The sequence below is a fragment of the Pan paniscus genome, chromosome 4, assembly GCF_029289425.2.
Source record: "Pan paniscus chromosome 4, NHGRI_mPanPan1-v2.0_pri, whole genome shotgun sequence".
Classification (NCBI taxonomy): domain Eukaryota; kingdom Metazoa; phylum Chordata; class Mammalia; order Primates; family Hominidae; genus Pan; species Pan paniscus.
The window spans coordinates 46768846-46785700 of record NC_073253.2 but is presented as its reverse complement, the minus strand read 5'-3'; the positions used below and the strand labels follow the sequence as shown (position 1 = coordinate 46785700).

Here is a 16855-nt window from a genome sequence, read left to right as displayed (position 1 = left end):
ACCATGACTTGTTGACATAAAGTTAATAAGATGAATAGATCAGTAACAATTTCAAAGCATCTAATTTAAGCTGTTGTCATTGAACAGAATCCCAAAACTATAAAACTCAAAGAAACATTAGATATCCTTTTAGTTTAACCTTTCCATTTCATAGATGAGCGAAATAAAGTCCAAGAAAGGAAGACTTACTAGATAGAGTGGTAGATAAAAGACAAAAACGTAGCTTGCCTTATTTTCACCCAGTGTCCTTTCTACCACACCAATATTTTGCTTTTTTAACCTTTGTTGTGGTTATCTTAACAAAAACAATTACTAACATTTATCACACATTTAATATGTGATATGTGTTGGGCAGTATCCTAAGTTCTTTATATAGATTATCTCATTTAATTCTCGTAAGAATTCTAACAAAGATGGTATTATTACCATCCTCGTATTACAGGTGAAGGAACCAAGAGTAGTTTGCCTAGGATGTCTCAGCTGGTAAGAGGCAGAGCTAGGATTTGGACTCAGGTCGCCTGATTCTAGAATCCATGTTTTATGCTGCTGTATTTTAAATTGTTACCATGATCCTAAAATTATGCTAGCAGTTCTTTAAAGTACAGTTTCACTTCAGAGCCAAACCTCCTCTCTTATGAATACTACTTCTTAAATAAAAATCTGTATTTTCTCCATACTGTGTCTTAGTTAGAAACATGATAGGTTAACACATAGACTCCAGTTGTGACTATGATATGCTGTGTCTATAGGTAGAGATGATTTCACCTTGAAATTCTGCAGTCTAAACTGATTTTCTACATTAAGCCTTCATCCTATAGCTACTAACTCTTTTTCCTGTGTTACAGGGGGAGACTGTGCTACTTTAATGAAAAACATGGGTCCTCTCCCTGTTGATATGGCCAGAATGTACTTTGCTGAGACGGTCTTGGCCTTGGAATATTTACATAATTATGGAATTGTACACAGGGATTTGAAACCAGACAAGTATGTACACAAATGAAATATATGTCTTCTTTTGCCCAATACAGAGTTCTCGTATGTTTATAAAGATGTTTTCTTTTAATCAATGTACATTTTTAAATTATTCCATAATGTCCAAAATGAGTTGTTTTAACAGTATATATGGTAATTTGTATGTAAATCTTTAAAAGATATGCTTATTGGAAGTTCAGGAAACTCATGGAAAAAAGGATACAATGCATATATATATATATTTTATTATACTTTAAGTTCTGGGATACATGTGCATAACGTGCAGGTTTGTTACATAGGTATACACATGCCATGGTGGTGTATGCTGCACCCATCAATCCGTCATCTACATTAGGTATTTATCCTAATGTTATCCCTTCCCTAGTTCCCCACCCCCAATGATGCTTATATTAATAACTTATCAGCAACAAGAGAAAAAGATAATGATAAAGCCAGAGTTAATTTTTTTAAGTTTTTTTTCAAATGGTGTAAATGTGACAATAGCTTCATAGAATGCTGCTAGTTGTTTTCTGGGTAGTTTCTTTATTTGGTGTCATACTTAGATTACCTTTTCCTACTCCAAGATGAAGTGCTTGATGTTACATTCTATGTTACTCACAGTTTAATTTTTTAGTAATTTTTAATTTATGTGGAATTGATTTTGGTGTCTGATTTGAGATACAGATAGACTTTTTTCCCCAGATGACTAGCTATTCATCTTGACATCATTTATTAAATATTTCATGCTTTCTCCACTAATTTGAGAAGCCTCTAAAAACATTACATATTAATATATAAAGACTTTAAGTATGCTGAAAAGTTTATGATAAAATTGACTCATGCTCATTCTACAAAATTTGAAAAATTCAGGGGAAAAAAGAGAGAAAAAAATTCATCTGCAGTATTACCAAAGACAACTATTAAAATTTTGGGATATTTCCATCCAGTAGCTTTTTAAAAAATACCTCTATTCTTTTAATTTTTAAATTACTATAATACCGTATATACTATTTAAAGTTTTTATTTTCCCACTTAAAATGAAAAGTTTTAAATATATTTAATTGCAGATTCTTTGCATGGGTAAGAAATACAGGTTTTGTGCTTAATGAGTAGAAATTTAAATTAGAGATGGAAGTTGAAATCTGAAACAATACAATATTTTTCTGTTTTTCTCTATTTTATGCCTCATTTGAATCACAAATGGGTTGCTTAGTTCCTGGTGTATGCCCTTTTTTTTTTTTATTTTCTTATTGTGAAAATGGAAAGGGATCAGAGTTTCATACTTGAATTTTTCTAAGAGTTTCAAAGTGTTATAAATGATACTCTATGTGGCTGCTCCAACAAAGATTAGCTACACCTTGTGTCTAGCCCTTCCTTGTGAATTACACTCAGCTGCTAGATGGAGGTATTTGACATCTTTATGTGACTCCATCTCTTTCCAGGCTGGGTTTTGTAATAAGCTTGATGCCCATATATTAAATAGTCTTAGAAACTGAGGGGGGAAGGGAAGAAATGAAAATAGATAACCAGCTTATAAAGTGATTATTGTGTTACATGTCCTTCTGCCTCATAGCTTGTTGGTTACCTCCATGGGGCACATAAAGCTGACAGATTTTGGATTATCTAAGGTGGGACTAATGAGCATGACTACCAACCTTTACGAGGGTCATATTGAGAAGGATGCTCGAGAGTTCCTGGATAAACAGGTAAGCTTGGGTGCCATTTAGTTTATTGAGAAATACGAAGTATGGTATTGCCAGTGAAGTTCAGAATCAACTTGTGTGGGCCATCTTCACATTAGTGCTGGTGGTTTAGATGTCTGTGTAAACCTTACATTTAATAAAGTGCAAATTGCTCCCATTTTTCTCCCTGGGCCTCTTTGAATTGTCTGCTCCCTCTACATTCCTCCCCCAACATTATGGTCTATTAGCAAGACGAATGATCTAATTGCACACAAGTGAGAGTGTGAGAGAGACAAATGGAATACTGTTTTTGTAAGGAATTCAGGAGTCTCAGTAGAGTACTTGTGAAACTCATGATGCATTGTGCCATCACGGGTGCTAAATCCAAGCCACGGCCCATTTCCCTTTAAGCATGCCTCATTACCATGTCCCCACAATCTGTTCATTGTAAAGTTGCTTAAGGTAAACACATCTCAACTGTCATTGCTTTTATGAAATGACCTGTGTGTGAATATATTTTGGTCATATAGATACTAAAACTCTCTCTGACAATGACAAACTTAAAAATGCATTATTATTTTAAATTTAAGGATTATAAGTGGTTTTAATATTGTATAATAGGTAAAACTACCAAACAGGGTCAGATTCTCAATTTGAAAGTAAACATTACATATAATTTAACATTAGAGCAGAAATGTAAACTTCCCATCTTTGGTAATAATTCTTTTCCTTGGTATTTTAAATATCTTTTTATAACTGGTGCTCTTAAGTTCTTTGTCCATGTGGTTCCATGTGGTTGAGCAGGTGCATTCTGGGCAAAATAATTGGTGACTAGCCATCTTGCTCATTTTAATTCATGTCTAATATTCCAATCATTCTAATATTGCAATTATCTTTTAGGTCTGTGGCACACCTGAATACATTGCACCAGAAGTGATTCTGAGGCAGGGTTATGGAAAGCCGGTGGACTGGTGGGCCATGGGGATTATCCTCTATGAATTTCTGGTTGGATGCGTGCCATTCTTTGGGGATACTCCAGAAGAGCTATTTGGACAAGTCATCAGTGGTAAATATCATCAGGAGTTATCTTTAGGTCACTGTTGGGAAGCAGCTATTTAATGTAAATCTGTTGAGTGTCACAGTTTTTACTACTAAAATGTTAACCTTTATCAAACAGTTGAGCCAACAAAAGAACTCACTCATCAAAGCATATAACTGACATTCTTAATCTCAAGAGAGCAATTTTTGTTGAAAATTGATCTGAAGAAATGTTGTTAACATAGAATTTGGAAAGGTACTAGCAACAAAACCATTTTTTATAGTGTGCTTTTTCTGCAAAGGAAATTGGTGTGGGATTTACAGGCAATTTAATTGCCGTCCAGTCTTCCTTTCCATGATAGGAAAGTTACACCAGGGAAGAAAAGGTTAATGTGGGTAACATTTACATAAATAGGGAAAATGGCTAATGGCATAATGAAGAAATTAACAAAAATGTAATAAACCCTAAAACAAATGTCTACCAAATAATAAATAATGAGAATGGGAAAGAAGCAAGTTGAATGCACAGATTGTTAATGATTTCATTGGTAGTTGTTATGGCGTAATGTTATTTCTGTAACAGCTGTTCATCTTTCATTTAAAATTCAATAACTTTTAGATCTTAACCTGCAAGCTGACCCTAACTATTGTATGTGGACTGTGGCAAAACTAAATGATAATTAAATAGGGTGTATCACTACCCTACCTGCCGATTTTATAAATTTCCCTGGAACATACATCAGAAAGGCCTCTCATCTTGAAAGTTTGTCAGGCATCACTGACATCTTTATCAGCCATGTACGGTCTATTTGGACTGTGTTTACAAGGTCCAGCAGTGGAAGCAGGGGAAAAATTCATTTTGCATATGAGGGGCCCCTTTATCACAGCATTCTTTTCTATCTTTGATTTTGCAAGCCTGGCATATTTGTAAACCTTAACAAAGCAGATTTGTGAGTTGCCTGCAGTGTATGACCCCTTTATACAATATCTGAGCTGTTTATGGATTTATAACTAGGCTGTTTTCTGATATACTAAGGCCTGAATGGCAAAGGGAATCAACTGTTTAATTAACACAAGCAGCAAATGCTGGCTTTGTTCTTGATGCCTTACGGCTCAGATGCATATTCATGTTTTATTTTCCAAATCAGATTTAAACTGCAGCAGAGAAGCTAGAGGCAGGCACACACAGAAATAACTCATGTTTTTATTGCATTTCCGTACACACAAGCACGCACACCTATCTTCAGGGAAACTCCTTCAGAATGAGAATGTATTCTTAATATTTATGACAGATTTTAAATACTTCCATTACTATGATTACTTTGGGTTTTTTTTTCTTCTTCAGTCTTAGCACTTTGACCTTTTTGTTTGTTTGTTTGTTTGTTTCTAGAAATAGTTATTTTTACAAAATTACTTCTTGCTTCTTAGAGCTGAAGAACTCTATGGCTGTGGCCAAATTCTCAGTTGAGGAAATTAAGAGAGAAAAATCTTAACCTGAGATAATCCCTGGATGGATATATTAGCCACCTGAAATGGAAGTGTTTAGAGTTTCTATTATTTTAAGTCTTTTAATAACTAGAGAGGCAACTTTTTGGAAGCCAATTCTTTGAAAGAAAAATACATTTAAAAAGCAAATTAAAGATCTGCTTATTGAAATATTCTCTTTCTACCTTGTAAAAAATCTGTGCTACTTATGTCTTGTAAAATAATGCTTCTCAAACATGACTGTGTTTAGGAATCGACTGAAGATCTTGTTGAAAGGCAGACTCTGATTTAGTAGGTCTGGAGTGGGCCTGAAATTCTGCCTTTCTGACAAATTCCCAGGTGATGTCCATGTTGCTGGGACCTGGACCCTCTTGTGAACAATATGGTTATAAACAACTTTTCTTCCTTCTAGATGAGATCAACTGGCCTGAGAAGGATGAGGCACCCCCACCTGATGCCCAGGATCTGATTACCTTACTTCTCAGGCAGAATCCCCTGGAGAGGCTGGGAACAGGTTAGAGCCCATGTGTTTTAATTTTGCTAATATGCAAGAAATAATGTCTACATGGAGCACTCTGAAGCTTTTGTTGTTGTTTTGCTTTTGCATAGGCAACATCTGTTAGTTGATGTAGAACATGACTGCAACACATTATAGCAATAATATTTTGGATTTTGTTTTCTGATTCAAAACAGTGTGTACGCTAAGAGGGTTGGTTGTTTGTCTTTGTTTTTTGTTGTTTTTGTGTTTGGCAAAGCAGAAATTATGCTTAATTTGTTTCAATAAATAAAGCTTCTCTGGAAGAAAACCTCAAAGGCACATGTAACTCTTCTATCCCAAAAAGCATGCATCTTAAATAACTTGAAACAGAGGATTCGATATTTGGAACTCTTTTTGTTTTTGTCTTTAAATATACATCCCCATACGGATTTGACCCAGCACGTTACTATACACAAGCTTTGAAATGGGTTATCAGTACTTGGACTAATTACTAGAAATGAGTGTCTGGGGTTGAACCATGCATGCTGTCCTGTCACAGTGATCAGCACCATGACCCAAGAAAGAGAATTAAAAACCACTGTCTTTCAGGATTAACGAGATAGTAGATTTGTTTCTTGCTGATTATTTTTTCTGACTGTTCTGCCAGCATTTTATTCCCTTTTCTTCTCTGTATTCTGAATAGACAGACTTAGCAATCCCAGTATAGAGTCCCAGTCTGCCCGAGTATGTGAATTTGTGTAGATGAGACTAAATATTAAATATAAATGCATATAGTCTAGCCAGCAGCCATAATTTTCATCAGTGAAAAGTGCTGGCTTGATGGGTTGTTTACTCTGGGCTGTTTCATTCTACCCCCATTTTAATAGAAATAACAGAAAATACTGAAGAAATCATTTTCTCCCCCATTTTTTTCCAAGACAAAAATTTGAAACAGTTCCAAATATTTATTATATAGTATTCTCCACATTCACCCACCGATTCTCCTGTTGGAGGACCTGTTCTTACCTAAGTATAGATGAATGCTGTGCTACTAGAGTTTATGATAATGCATTACAGCAAGGGTCAGCAAGCTATGGCCAGATGTGTCCCACAGCCTGGTATGGTAAATAAAGCGTTACTGAAACACCTCCATGTCCACTCATTTAGGTATTGTATGGCTGCTTTCATGCTACAAGGGCAGAGTTAGGTAGTCATGACAGACCGCATGCCCTGCAAAGACTGAAATGTTTACTGTTTTGCCCTTTACACAAAAGCTTTCCAGACCCTGCATTAGAGAATCCAAGAAGGCTTAATATTAGGGCTTGACTAGAAAACTTCTTTTAGTTGAGCCTCTCACTAGAGCACCTTGTGCCTTTTTTACCTTTTTCAGTGGTTGAGTGGACTTTTAACCTGAAAAGCCAATATAAATTGAGGTTGAGAGCATAAACTCCACAGTCAGCTAGGCTGAGTTTAAATCTCGGCTGTATGACCCTGGACAGGTTACTTCTTTTTGCATTGCTCATCTCCTCATTTGTGAAAAGGAGCTTTCCGAAGTGCTACCTCATAGGATTATTATAAGGATAAAAACAAATCATTCTAGGGAAGAGGAGGCATTCTGCTGGATGGCTTTTTAAAACATTTCCTCCAGAGTCATCTGCCTCATTAACAACAGTTTTATCTCAGAATTATTTTCTAAGTTCATAAACTGACATGATTTTTTATTCTGTTATGAATGCGTACTGCCCTAGTCCTTCAATAAGCCCATAATATGTGTTTTTTGTTTGGTTTTTGGTTGGTGGGTGGGTGGGGTGGTTTGTTTGTTTAGAGATGGCATCTCACTCTGTCACCCAGGCTGGAGTGCAGTGGTGCGATCTTGGTCCATTGCAACCTCCGCCTCCCAGGTTCAAGCGATTCTCATGCCTCAGCCTCCCGAGTAGCTGGGGCCACAAGAGCATGCCACCACACCTGGCTACTTTTTGTATTTTTAGTAGAGATGGGATTTTGCCATGTTGGCCAGGCTGGTCTTGAACTCCTGGCCTCAAGTGATCCACCCACCTCGGCCTCCCAAAGTGCTGGGATTACAGACATGAGCCATTGTGCCTGGCCCCATCATATATGTTTTAATCCCTGTTACCTGAGGTCAGGTGTGGAATTTTCCACTTGTGGTGTCATATCGGTGCTCAAAAAATTTCAGATTTTGGAGGATTTCGGATTTTAAATGTTCAGACTAAGGATGTTCAGCCTGTATTCTGCCCTGTATTTACTCCTCCAGGAAAACTTGGATTCTTGGTTGGGCTTGATTTAACTAGACAAGGATGTGATAATGATCAGCATCTCTGTGTTTATAAATCATAGGCTGCAAGTTACTTCTCTGCACATTTTCTTGTTGATTGCTACTTTCAGTCTTTTTAGGGTTTGACAGTTTGAAGAACAAATCCCCTAACAGAAATCCAGAAGAGACATTTAAAAGACCCTACCCAAGCTCTTAGAATTGTCAAGTGCTTGCCAAACAGGCCAGTCCAACATGACAGGTCCCAGTAGGGCCCAGAGACTGAGGCTTGGAATCCCACAGGCCTGCCGTGCTGCTTCCGATGACAGCGTTTTGTATTTAATGCATATTTAGTGGGCAAAATAATGCACCGTGAAAATGTGCGAATGCACATTTGCCCAAGAGATTAGAGAGGCTGAGAAAAAGGGTGTGAAGAACATAATGGATGTTTAAGAAACTTCCATGAAAGGAGAGAAAAGGGAAAGTGTTAGTGTCAAAGCATAACTTGCAATTTGGGAGCTTGTCCTACTGGAACTACACTTTTGAACTTGTAGAATATTGAGTGGCAGCCTGACTCCCTGGACTTCAGAGCTGCTCAGATGTCACTGCTACCCATGTCTTAAATAGTTTCTTCATTGTCCTGAGTCTCAGTTTCCTAGTCTATGGAAATGGGCATTTTATATACTTCACAGGATTATTGTGAGGAGTAAATGCAAAAATGTTCATGAAGGTATCTAGTTCATTTACTAAGTATCTAACAGGAGCTCAAGGTATAATGTTTCTTTTACCTTCATAATGAATTCTTACAATGAGAACTATCATTTGCATGAGTGATTTGTTTTTAGCTCACAATGCTATCACCCGTATTTTACCAAAAGTTTAGTCCAGAGGTCATTTTCCCCCAATTTGTCCCTTTCTTTTCTTCCTTATCTCTCCATAAGTGCCTGAGAAACTGGACCAACTGATACCAGCTTCTCGTAAGTGAGGCACAAAGACCAAAGGGTGAGAAATGTGAGCTAAATCAACCATGGGCTGTAAGTCCTTGAGGAGGACCCATTTGTCATTGTCTACAGAGATGAAATGAAGGCTCTCAGCAGCTTGGGTCCCAGAGGATAGCAGGCAGGGGGTAAAACCCCTGACACTGGCTGCAGTCTGGTTGAGCTCTTGGCCCTAGAGAAACTGCTTTTCTGATAAAATCAAGCAACCCAAAATGTGAGGGCTGGGCCATTGATGTGGTCCCATGAGCAGCAGCTGAAGTGATAGTCATTGTAGTCTAGTGGAACCATCACTGCACTAGGAGTCCAGAGATGTGTGTTGTGGGCCACTAACTAGGGCTTTCCCTACCCAACACCCGCACCGTGCTGACGACCTCCATGTTGGATAGGGAAACAGTTAAGCCCTCTTAGCTTTCGTATTCTGTTTCTCCAAGTAAAAGAGCACTAGAAGAAAATAAGATGGGCAGTTGTGCATACGGACATTGATAAGGGATAGGTGAGAGCAAGGATGCATGGTGGGCTGGAATGAGGCTCTCCAGAGGTGCTGTAGAACAGCCACATGAGTTGGTTCTTAGGCTCAGGTCCCCAGTATTGGCAGTTCTGAATCTGCTTGCAAAGCGATGCAAGAAAGGTGGTGGAGTAGGAACAAATTAAAGCATGCCTCTGCCTTATATGTGGCACTGAGGTTGGGCTTGGGTGTTTTTAGGCAGGCCTAGGTTCAGCCTTGAATCTTTACCCTCTGGGGGATCATGGTCCACGGTGCTTTATTGCTTATGCTTCATTTCCACATCCACGAAAGGTGTTGTAATGCCCACTTCATGTGGTTATATTTGATGATTTAATTAAAGGAAACAAGACACCTGTCCTGTAGCATCTAGTGCAATACTTGTCACAAGTTGACCCTCAGTCGTAGCTGCTCATGCTTACAGTCAGACTTCAGTATTTTGCTAGAAATGTGGAAACCACCTGGATAGAATATGGGGTAAAGATTCTAATTAAGTGTTTTATAAAGAAGAATCCATTTCACCCCTTTTTGGGTAGTTTCCTCACTTTGCTGTTTTCACTCCATTCCATCATTTTCAGAACACCAATTTGCCCTGGCTGGGTTTAGAGCTAGGGCTGACACTATGTCTTGTGCTAGAGGGGTCCAATGAGGACAGAGTCCAATCTTTGATCCACAGACAGCAACCCCCAACCAAGATTCACAGCCCATTTTGCATTCAGCTTGGCATTTCTCGTCCTATTCTTTTTGGACTCCACAGAGGACAGGATGAGAGGCCTGGGTGACAACTACAAGAAAGAGGCATTTACTTGCACCTAGCAGAGATCTTTTGGCAGGGAGGCTGATTAGTCCCTGTAGTAGCTTCTCAGAAATCTCTCTTCTTAGAGTTTTTTCAGGATTGATTCTTTGTTATCTCTCTCTTCAACAATATGTGTGCTGGTGGCAGGGCGGGGATCTGATTCTTACGCTATGATATTACGACATGTACCTTTTTCTCTTTATATGGGGTATGGTGTTCATATTTTTGATGACCGGTCCTTTAAAATCACTCTTTAAAATTATGGACTGAATTGAAAACATTTCACTGAATTATGCTTTCATGCTGACTTGGAAAAAGAAGCCTAAAACTTGGAAATGGTAATGGATATTTTGGAGACATTAGAAGTCTATAAAACAGATTTGTCAGTTTCCTACTTACAAATCTGTAATCCACAGAATCTAATTCTTATCTATGTTAATGAGCAATCCAATAAAATTGAATGGTAACCCCTATAAATAATATTTAGGAAAAATTTATCAATATTCACTTTACCTCCAGAGGAAATGTTGCTGTGAACACATTTTGCACCTTGTTAGAATTTCTCTGGGTTTTTAATGAGTGAGTCTGCTGTGGGCCAATATTTATCTACATCTCCAGGTTCAGCATAATGTGATTTTAAGTGGCCACATCATTAACCTTTGAAAAATGGAGGAAGTCATGGAAAAAAACTGACAAAGAAAAACAGTGCCATAGCAACTGCTGTTAGCAACATCAAATCTCCTACTGATAAATTATCAGAAAAACTTGTGGGGCTTTGGTTGTAGAATGAAAAAGTATGATTTTCATGTCTGTATTTCTTTGCTGATATGTTCTCAAAATTGTTGTTAAAAACTGATGTTTGCCTTTGCTTAGTGGGGATAGTTTAACACTTTCCTCTCTGTCTCTACCTGCCCCCTTCCAGGTGGTGCATATGAAGTCAAACAGCATCGATTCTTCCGTTCTTTAGACTGGAACAGTTTGCTGAGACAGAAGGCAGAATTTATTCCCCAACTGGAATCTGAGGATGACACAAGTTATTTTGATAGTATGTGCTTTATCTGACATAAAACATTGTTTGGCCTTTACTCGATAAATAATTATCTTTGCTTTTGAACCTTTTCATATCTCTGAGTTCTTAAACATAATGTCGATACAGAAAATCATAATTAAAATATCTAAATGTTGAAAATCTGAGTAATTGGACCTGTTCCCAAACATTTCACTGCAGCTCGGTCTGAGAAGTATCATCATATGGAAACGGAGGAAGAAGATGACACAAATGATGAAGACTTTAATGTGGAAATAAGGCAGTTTTCTTCATGTTCACACAGGTTTTCAAAAGTAAGTGAAATGTGGCATAAACATACACAGTCTCTCTGGGAGGATCTCCCGCTGGCCAGATAGTATCCCCGAACAGCTGGACACTTACCGTTTTCCAGGGTTTGAGGTCTCCTATGCTTAAACTTCCTTTTGTTGAAGAAAAGTGACCTCCTCAACTTATAGTCTGTCCCTATCCCCTAGGCTTTTAGACCACCATTTTACCTTCTCTCTTTCCTGTGAGACAACAGAGATTCAGATAGCTGAGACCTTGGGCTTACCTGAGCTCTGATCCCCTTCAGGAACCCCGGCACCAATATATTTCTCTCTCCACAAATTAAGATATTGTTTTCTTAGAGGCATAGCCTTGCACCCACAGTCTTGTTTTTGGAGTGTGTGACTGCTACTTATATGATGACCTTGCTTTGAACGTCTCTCACCTGGCTCAATGCCAGGCTGCAGAGGTATCACTCATTGCTTTCAACTCAGGATGAAGAGCGCGAGCTTCATTGTGTACAGAGTCAGCTCCGAGGGATTACACAGAGTACAACAAAAGGAGAAGGCTCAGTCCTTGACATAAGCAAAGATACCTGGGGACAGTTGACTGTAGGATTGTAAAGTCTCATAACTGCCAGGCATAGTGGCTCACGCCTCTAATCCCAGCACTTAGAGAGGCAGAGGCAAGAAGATAGCTTAAGCCCAGCAGTTCAAGACCAGCCCGGGCAATATAGTGAGACCCCGTTCTCCACAAAAAGGAAAAAAAAAAGCCAAAAAAAAAAAAGTCTTGTAACCAATAAACAGAAATTATAAGCCATATTGAAAAGGCAGTAGGAAGCCAAGCTAGAATCATTTAGATAATTGATGCTTGAGAAAGATGCCTTTTTACCAGTACAGTAAAAGTAAAAAAACAATTAATCAAAACAAAGAAAACTGATAGTACTGAGACAGAACAAGGCCCTAGGAAAAACGGAAATCAACCTAAGGGCACCCTACCTCCCTTTTGCTATTTTCAGTAGCTACATATTTTCTGTTGCCATGGCATTTTGCACCATTATTGTTTAGCTTTTCTATAACATTTAGTGATTTTAAAGTGCTCTGTAGCTTTTTCTAAATGATTACCTAGATGCACCTGCAAATTGGCCAGCACTACCCTCCTGTGTATGGGAATGGCATCGAGGTAAGGATTTCCCTGGAGAAGGTGGTAGCCAGTCTGTCCTAGAGCCAGGACAGAAGCTTTGCTGAGTGTGGACTCAGACCAGGACTGTTCTCTGGGCCATCAAAGACAACAATGCCAACCCCTAAACACTGCTTCCTTCTTTGCCTTGGTGGGTATTTCATTTTCCCACCATCTCCTTTTCTTTAGCCACTTTCCTGCTATTCCTAGTAGATTATAGGAGGCCTGAGGACCATTCCCATGAGAGCAGCAAGTGTCTGAGCAGGGCAGTAGGGAGCGCTTCCTGCCCTAGGCTCTTAGACCCCCATTTTACCTTCTCTCTTATGAGACAACAGAGATTCACAGATAGCTGAGACCTTGGGCTTACCTGAGCTCCGATCCCCTTCAGGAACCCCAACACCAACATAGGAAACTGCCTGTCTATAGATGTGATTTGTAAGCGAAACAAATACCTCTGGCTCTTATAACGAAATATGTACTGCATCCTTGCCACACCACCACCCAGTCTTGAAACAGATAATTTATTCTTCTGTTTGCACTCAATTCCAATTCATTTTTCTTCTTCCCACCCCTGACTGGTGGCCATTAAATCTGTTTCTCTGTTATTTTCTTTTTCCAGTTGACTTCATGGTTAAAAAGTAATCAAGATGTGCATTGATCCCAAGGCCTAAAAACTCCACTGCATCTGTGGATTTTGTTTGCAGATACAAAGTCCGCAACAAGATATGATGAGAAGATGATGAATTCATAGCTCCCTATTCGTATATATGTACACACACACACACACACACACACTCACTCACTCTGACCCTTCCTCTCTGGATTCTGGTTAACAACACTGGAAAGTACTTTCTGAATACACAATATTAGTTCAGAATTTAGTTATCCTCTCAGGTTTTTCTCCGAAGACTTGGAGTGTTTTTCTGACAAACTCTTTTTAGTAGATATTAATAAGCACCGATTATTTGCCTTCCAGGTTTTCAGCAGTATAGATCGAATCACTCAGAATTCAGCAGAAGAGAAGGAAGACTCTGGGGACAAAACCAAAAGCACCACCTTGCCATCCACAGAAACACTGAGCTGGAGTTCGGAATATTCTGAAATGTATGTGAAATGCCTCTTAAGTAAGATAAGCAGTAGCTACTAGAGCAGAGTTTCTTAAACTTTAGTGAGCATCAGAATCCCTGGGGGGCTTGTTAAAACACATATCTACCACTTCCAGAGTTTCTCATCCAGTAGATCTAGGGTAGGGCCTGAAAATGTGCATTTCTGACAAGTATCCAGATTATGCAGATGTTGCTGCTCTGGGTACCACACATTAAGAACCATTGCACTAGACATCTCTTGGTTAGGCTTATCCAAGTCCGATTTTCACCTGGTTTCTTCCAAAATTCACCTTTAACACAGTTTTCTAGTATGTATATATGACTTTGTTTTTGCTTTTAATTAAGGCAACAGCTGTCAACATCCAACTCTTCAGATACTGAAAGCAACAGACATAAACTCAGTTCTGGCCTACTTCCCAAACTGGCTATTTCAACAGAGGGAGAGCAAGATGAAGCTGCCTCCTGCCCTGGAGACCCCCATGAGGAGCCAGGAAAGCCAGCCCTTCCTCCTGAAGAGTGTGCCCAGGAGGAGCCTGAGGTCACCACCCCAGCCAGCACCATCAGCAGCTCCACCCTGTCAGGTAAGCCCTGGGCCATAGTGCCTGCTGTCCTCCTCACCACACTAAGTGTCTCCTAGTGTTCAGTCCCAGGGCGGGCCTCGCCAGCAGTAAAGATGGGTGTTTTATGCTGCTAGACTTTCTCCATGGCCTCAGTCCTTAGGCTTGGGACACGATCTTCTGAGAGCTAAGATCAGATGTCTCAGACCCCTACTCAGTGCTCGGCCATGCAGCAAACTGTTATTGCTTCCGTTTGACCTTGGGGCCAAACTTCACTTTCTCAGCCAGGTTGCAGGGGATCTTTTGAGGGAAGTCAGAACGTGCTAAGGGAGCGTGTTCTCAGTTGTTGATGCAAAGGTATGTCTTATGCAGTTGCATCTAACTCAAAAGTTCAGTGTAAGAGCCAGTATCAAGTAGTCAGCTTGTCAGAATTACCCTTGAAGATGTCTTGAATCACCCGTAAGGCACAGTATAAAGCCAGGTTTCTCTCTAGCATTGAAATGGATGGTTGTTTCTTTGATGGAGTTGGCTTTTGTTAAAGGGTTATGTTGTACCAAATAATTTCTCTCTACACACTAGACTCAGTGCAGACTGAGTGCAACAAGACGCTTAATGCTGTTCTGGTCCATCTAGGACTAAGGAGGGGAAAGGGGAGTCAGAAATACCAACATGATTTAAATTGATAGTTTACGTGCATATGAAATAACTCCACTGAAGACAAAAGTTACCTTCCCCATCTCTGGGTAATTGGAGTAAGAAACTCTGGGTAATTGGAGTAAGAAACTCCTGAGACATCTTTGCATTTTTGGGAGGCAGCCAAGGGGGCTTGGGCCTTTGAAAGCACTTTTTAAAAGTTACCTTTGTGTGATGTAACCTTCCTGACAAGAGGAACAGTGTCTTCACAGTTTTTTAAGGAGCTTAATATATCATGGATACTTGCTGGTCATTAGTAATGGAGGTATCCTCAGTAGATAATCAAACTTGCAATTAATTGCACCAAAACAAGCCTCTTAAGTTCATTTAAAATATCATTTGATTTATAAAAATTTTATGCACAGCATATTCTTCTATAGAGTATGTGCATTTATGCTTTTTCAAAAAATAAGAGATGTATATGGCTTAGAGTTGCTATAATGAATGTTTTCATTAAGCTACATTCAATATGCTGTATTGATAACCATGAATGATTCCAAGATTTTTCATAAACATTTTTTAAACTAACTGAATATTCATAGTGTAAGCTTTTTTTAAATCATTTCAAGAAAAATTTTATGGGCTGGATTTATTTCAACCTCACTAAGAAATTTGGGTCTGTGAAGCTTCACATGTCCTTATAGTTTATTGTGGGGGAAAATAATGTTGGATTTTCTTGTCTGTCTTCACTTCAGTTCTGTTTTCATGTTGCGTAATTCCACTTATCCTAACCATAAAGCCAAGAGAACAGCAATGAGGAAGTAGTGTAAAGGCAACCTATTAGACTAAGATTCCTGACCATCTCTAGTTCATGCTGATGCTCAGATCATATGTAGATATCTTGGTATTTTCTATTCCTGGTTACAAAGGCCTTTATCTGGTTCTTAGTTGCCTTACTCTGAATAGAGTATATTCACCTCCATTTAAAATTTTTTCTTAATATAGTGAACTGTTTACTATCTCTTAGTCTCCTCAGCCTGCTCACTACCGGAAAGGTAGGAGGGGAAGGGAGGGGAATCGTGTCTAAGCATTTGATTGATTACTTTCATAATTAAAAAAAAAATTCACCTAGGTCCTGCCATGCATTTTGATTAATAGATTCACACCATCTTTCTCTCTCTCTCTGTCTCCCCCATACGCACACTAAAAATAATCAAAGGCCTTGGGGGCTGTGCAGAATAGAGAGATAAGCTGATTTGCTTATAGCCAAGGGTAATTAGGGAGTCTGAAAACCGTGACTGTAGTAAAATTAAATTTGTTGATTTTTATATTGCTCCACCACCAAAAAGAAGGAACCCTTGACATTTAGAGAACGTTAAAGTGACATTATCTACCATTGGCAGAAAAGAAGCTCACGCTTATATGCAGTGCTGCAAAATGAGATGGCAGAGGCAAGAGGGAGAGGTGACACAAGGTTGTATATCCACACTCTGGCATTTAGGGAAGTACAACTTTATACATGTTTCTCTTTTATCATGACTACATTGTGTTTGAAGCCATGAAAAATAAACGTCTTGAAGTCTTAGGTGTAGGGGTCAAACGTATCCAACAATTACTCATTGTAAAGAGATTCAGCTTTTCATTTTATACTTGTCAGTGATCCCATCCAAACCAAATTACAAAGAAGGAAGTGTGTACCTTACTCAATGGGAAGCTTAAGTTTTGTGAGATGAGATTTATTACTTGTGAAGCAGTTTTTATCAAGACCTTCAGTAGCTGATTTCTGTAAGAGAATGGAATATTTTGTTAAATGAGAATGAGTTTAGCATATAGGAGTAAAAAGATTGA

General features: G+C 38.8%; 1 protein-coding gene across 13 annotated transcripts in view; it reads left to right on the top strand.

Moving 5' to 3' along the window:
* Positions 1–16855, top strand: part of MAST4 (microtubule associated serine/threonine kinase family member 4) — a 582575-nt gene that overhangs the window by 543978 nt on the left and 21742 nt on the right. For all 13 annotated transcript variants that reach the window (XM_055112338.3, XM_034960015.4, XM_055112337.2 and 10 more), the window contains 8 exons: positions 846–984; positions 2546–2678; positions 3555–3720; positions 5590–5691; positions 11143–11265; positions 11449–11561; positions 13688–13815; positions 14163–14398. In XM_055112338.3, coding sequence (XP_054968313.1) covers positions 846–984; positions 2546–2678; positions 3555–3720; positions 5590–5691; positions 11143–11265; positions 11449–11561; positions 13688–13815; positions 14163–14398 — 1140 coding nt within the window. The remainder of the gene's footprint in view (positions 1–845; positions 985–2545; positions 2679–3554; positions 3721–5589; positions 5692–11142; positions 11266–11448; positions 11562–13687; positions 13816–14162; positions 14399–16855) is intronic.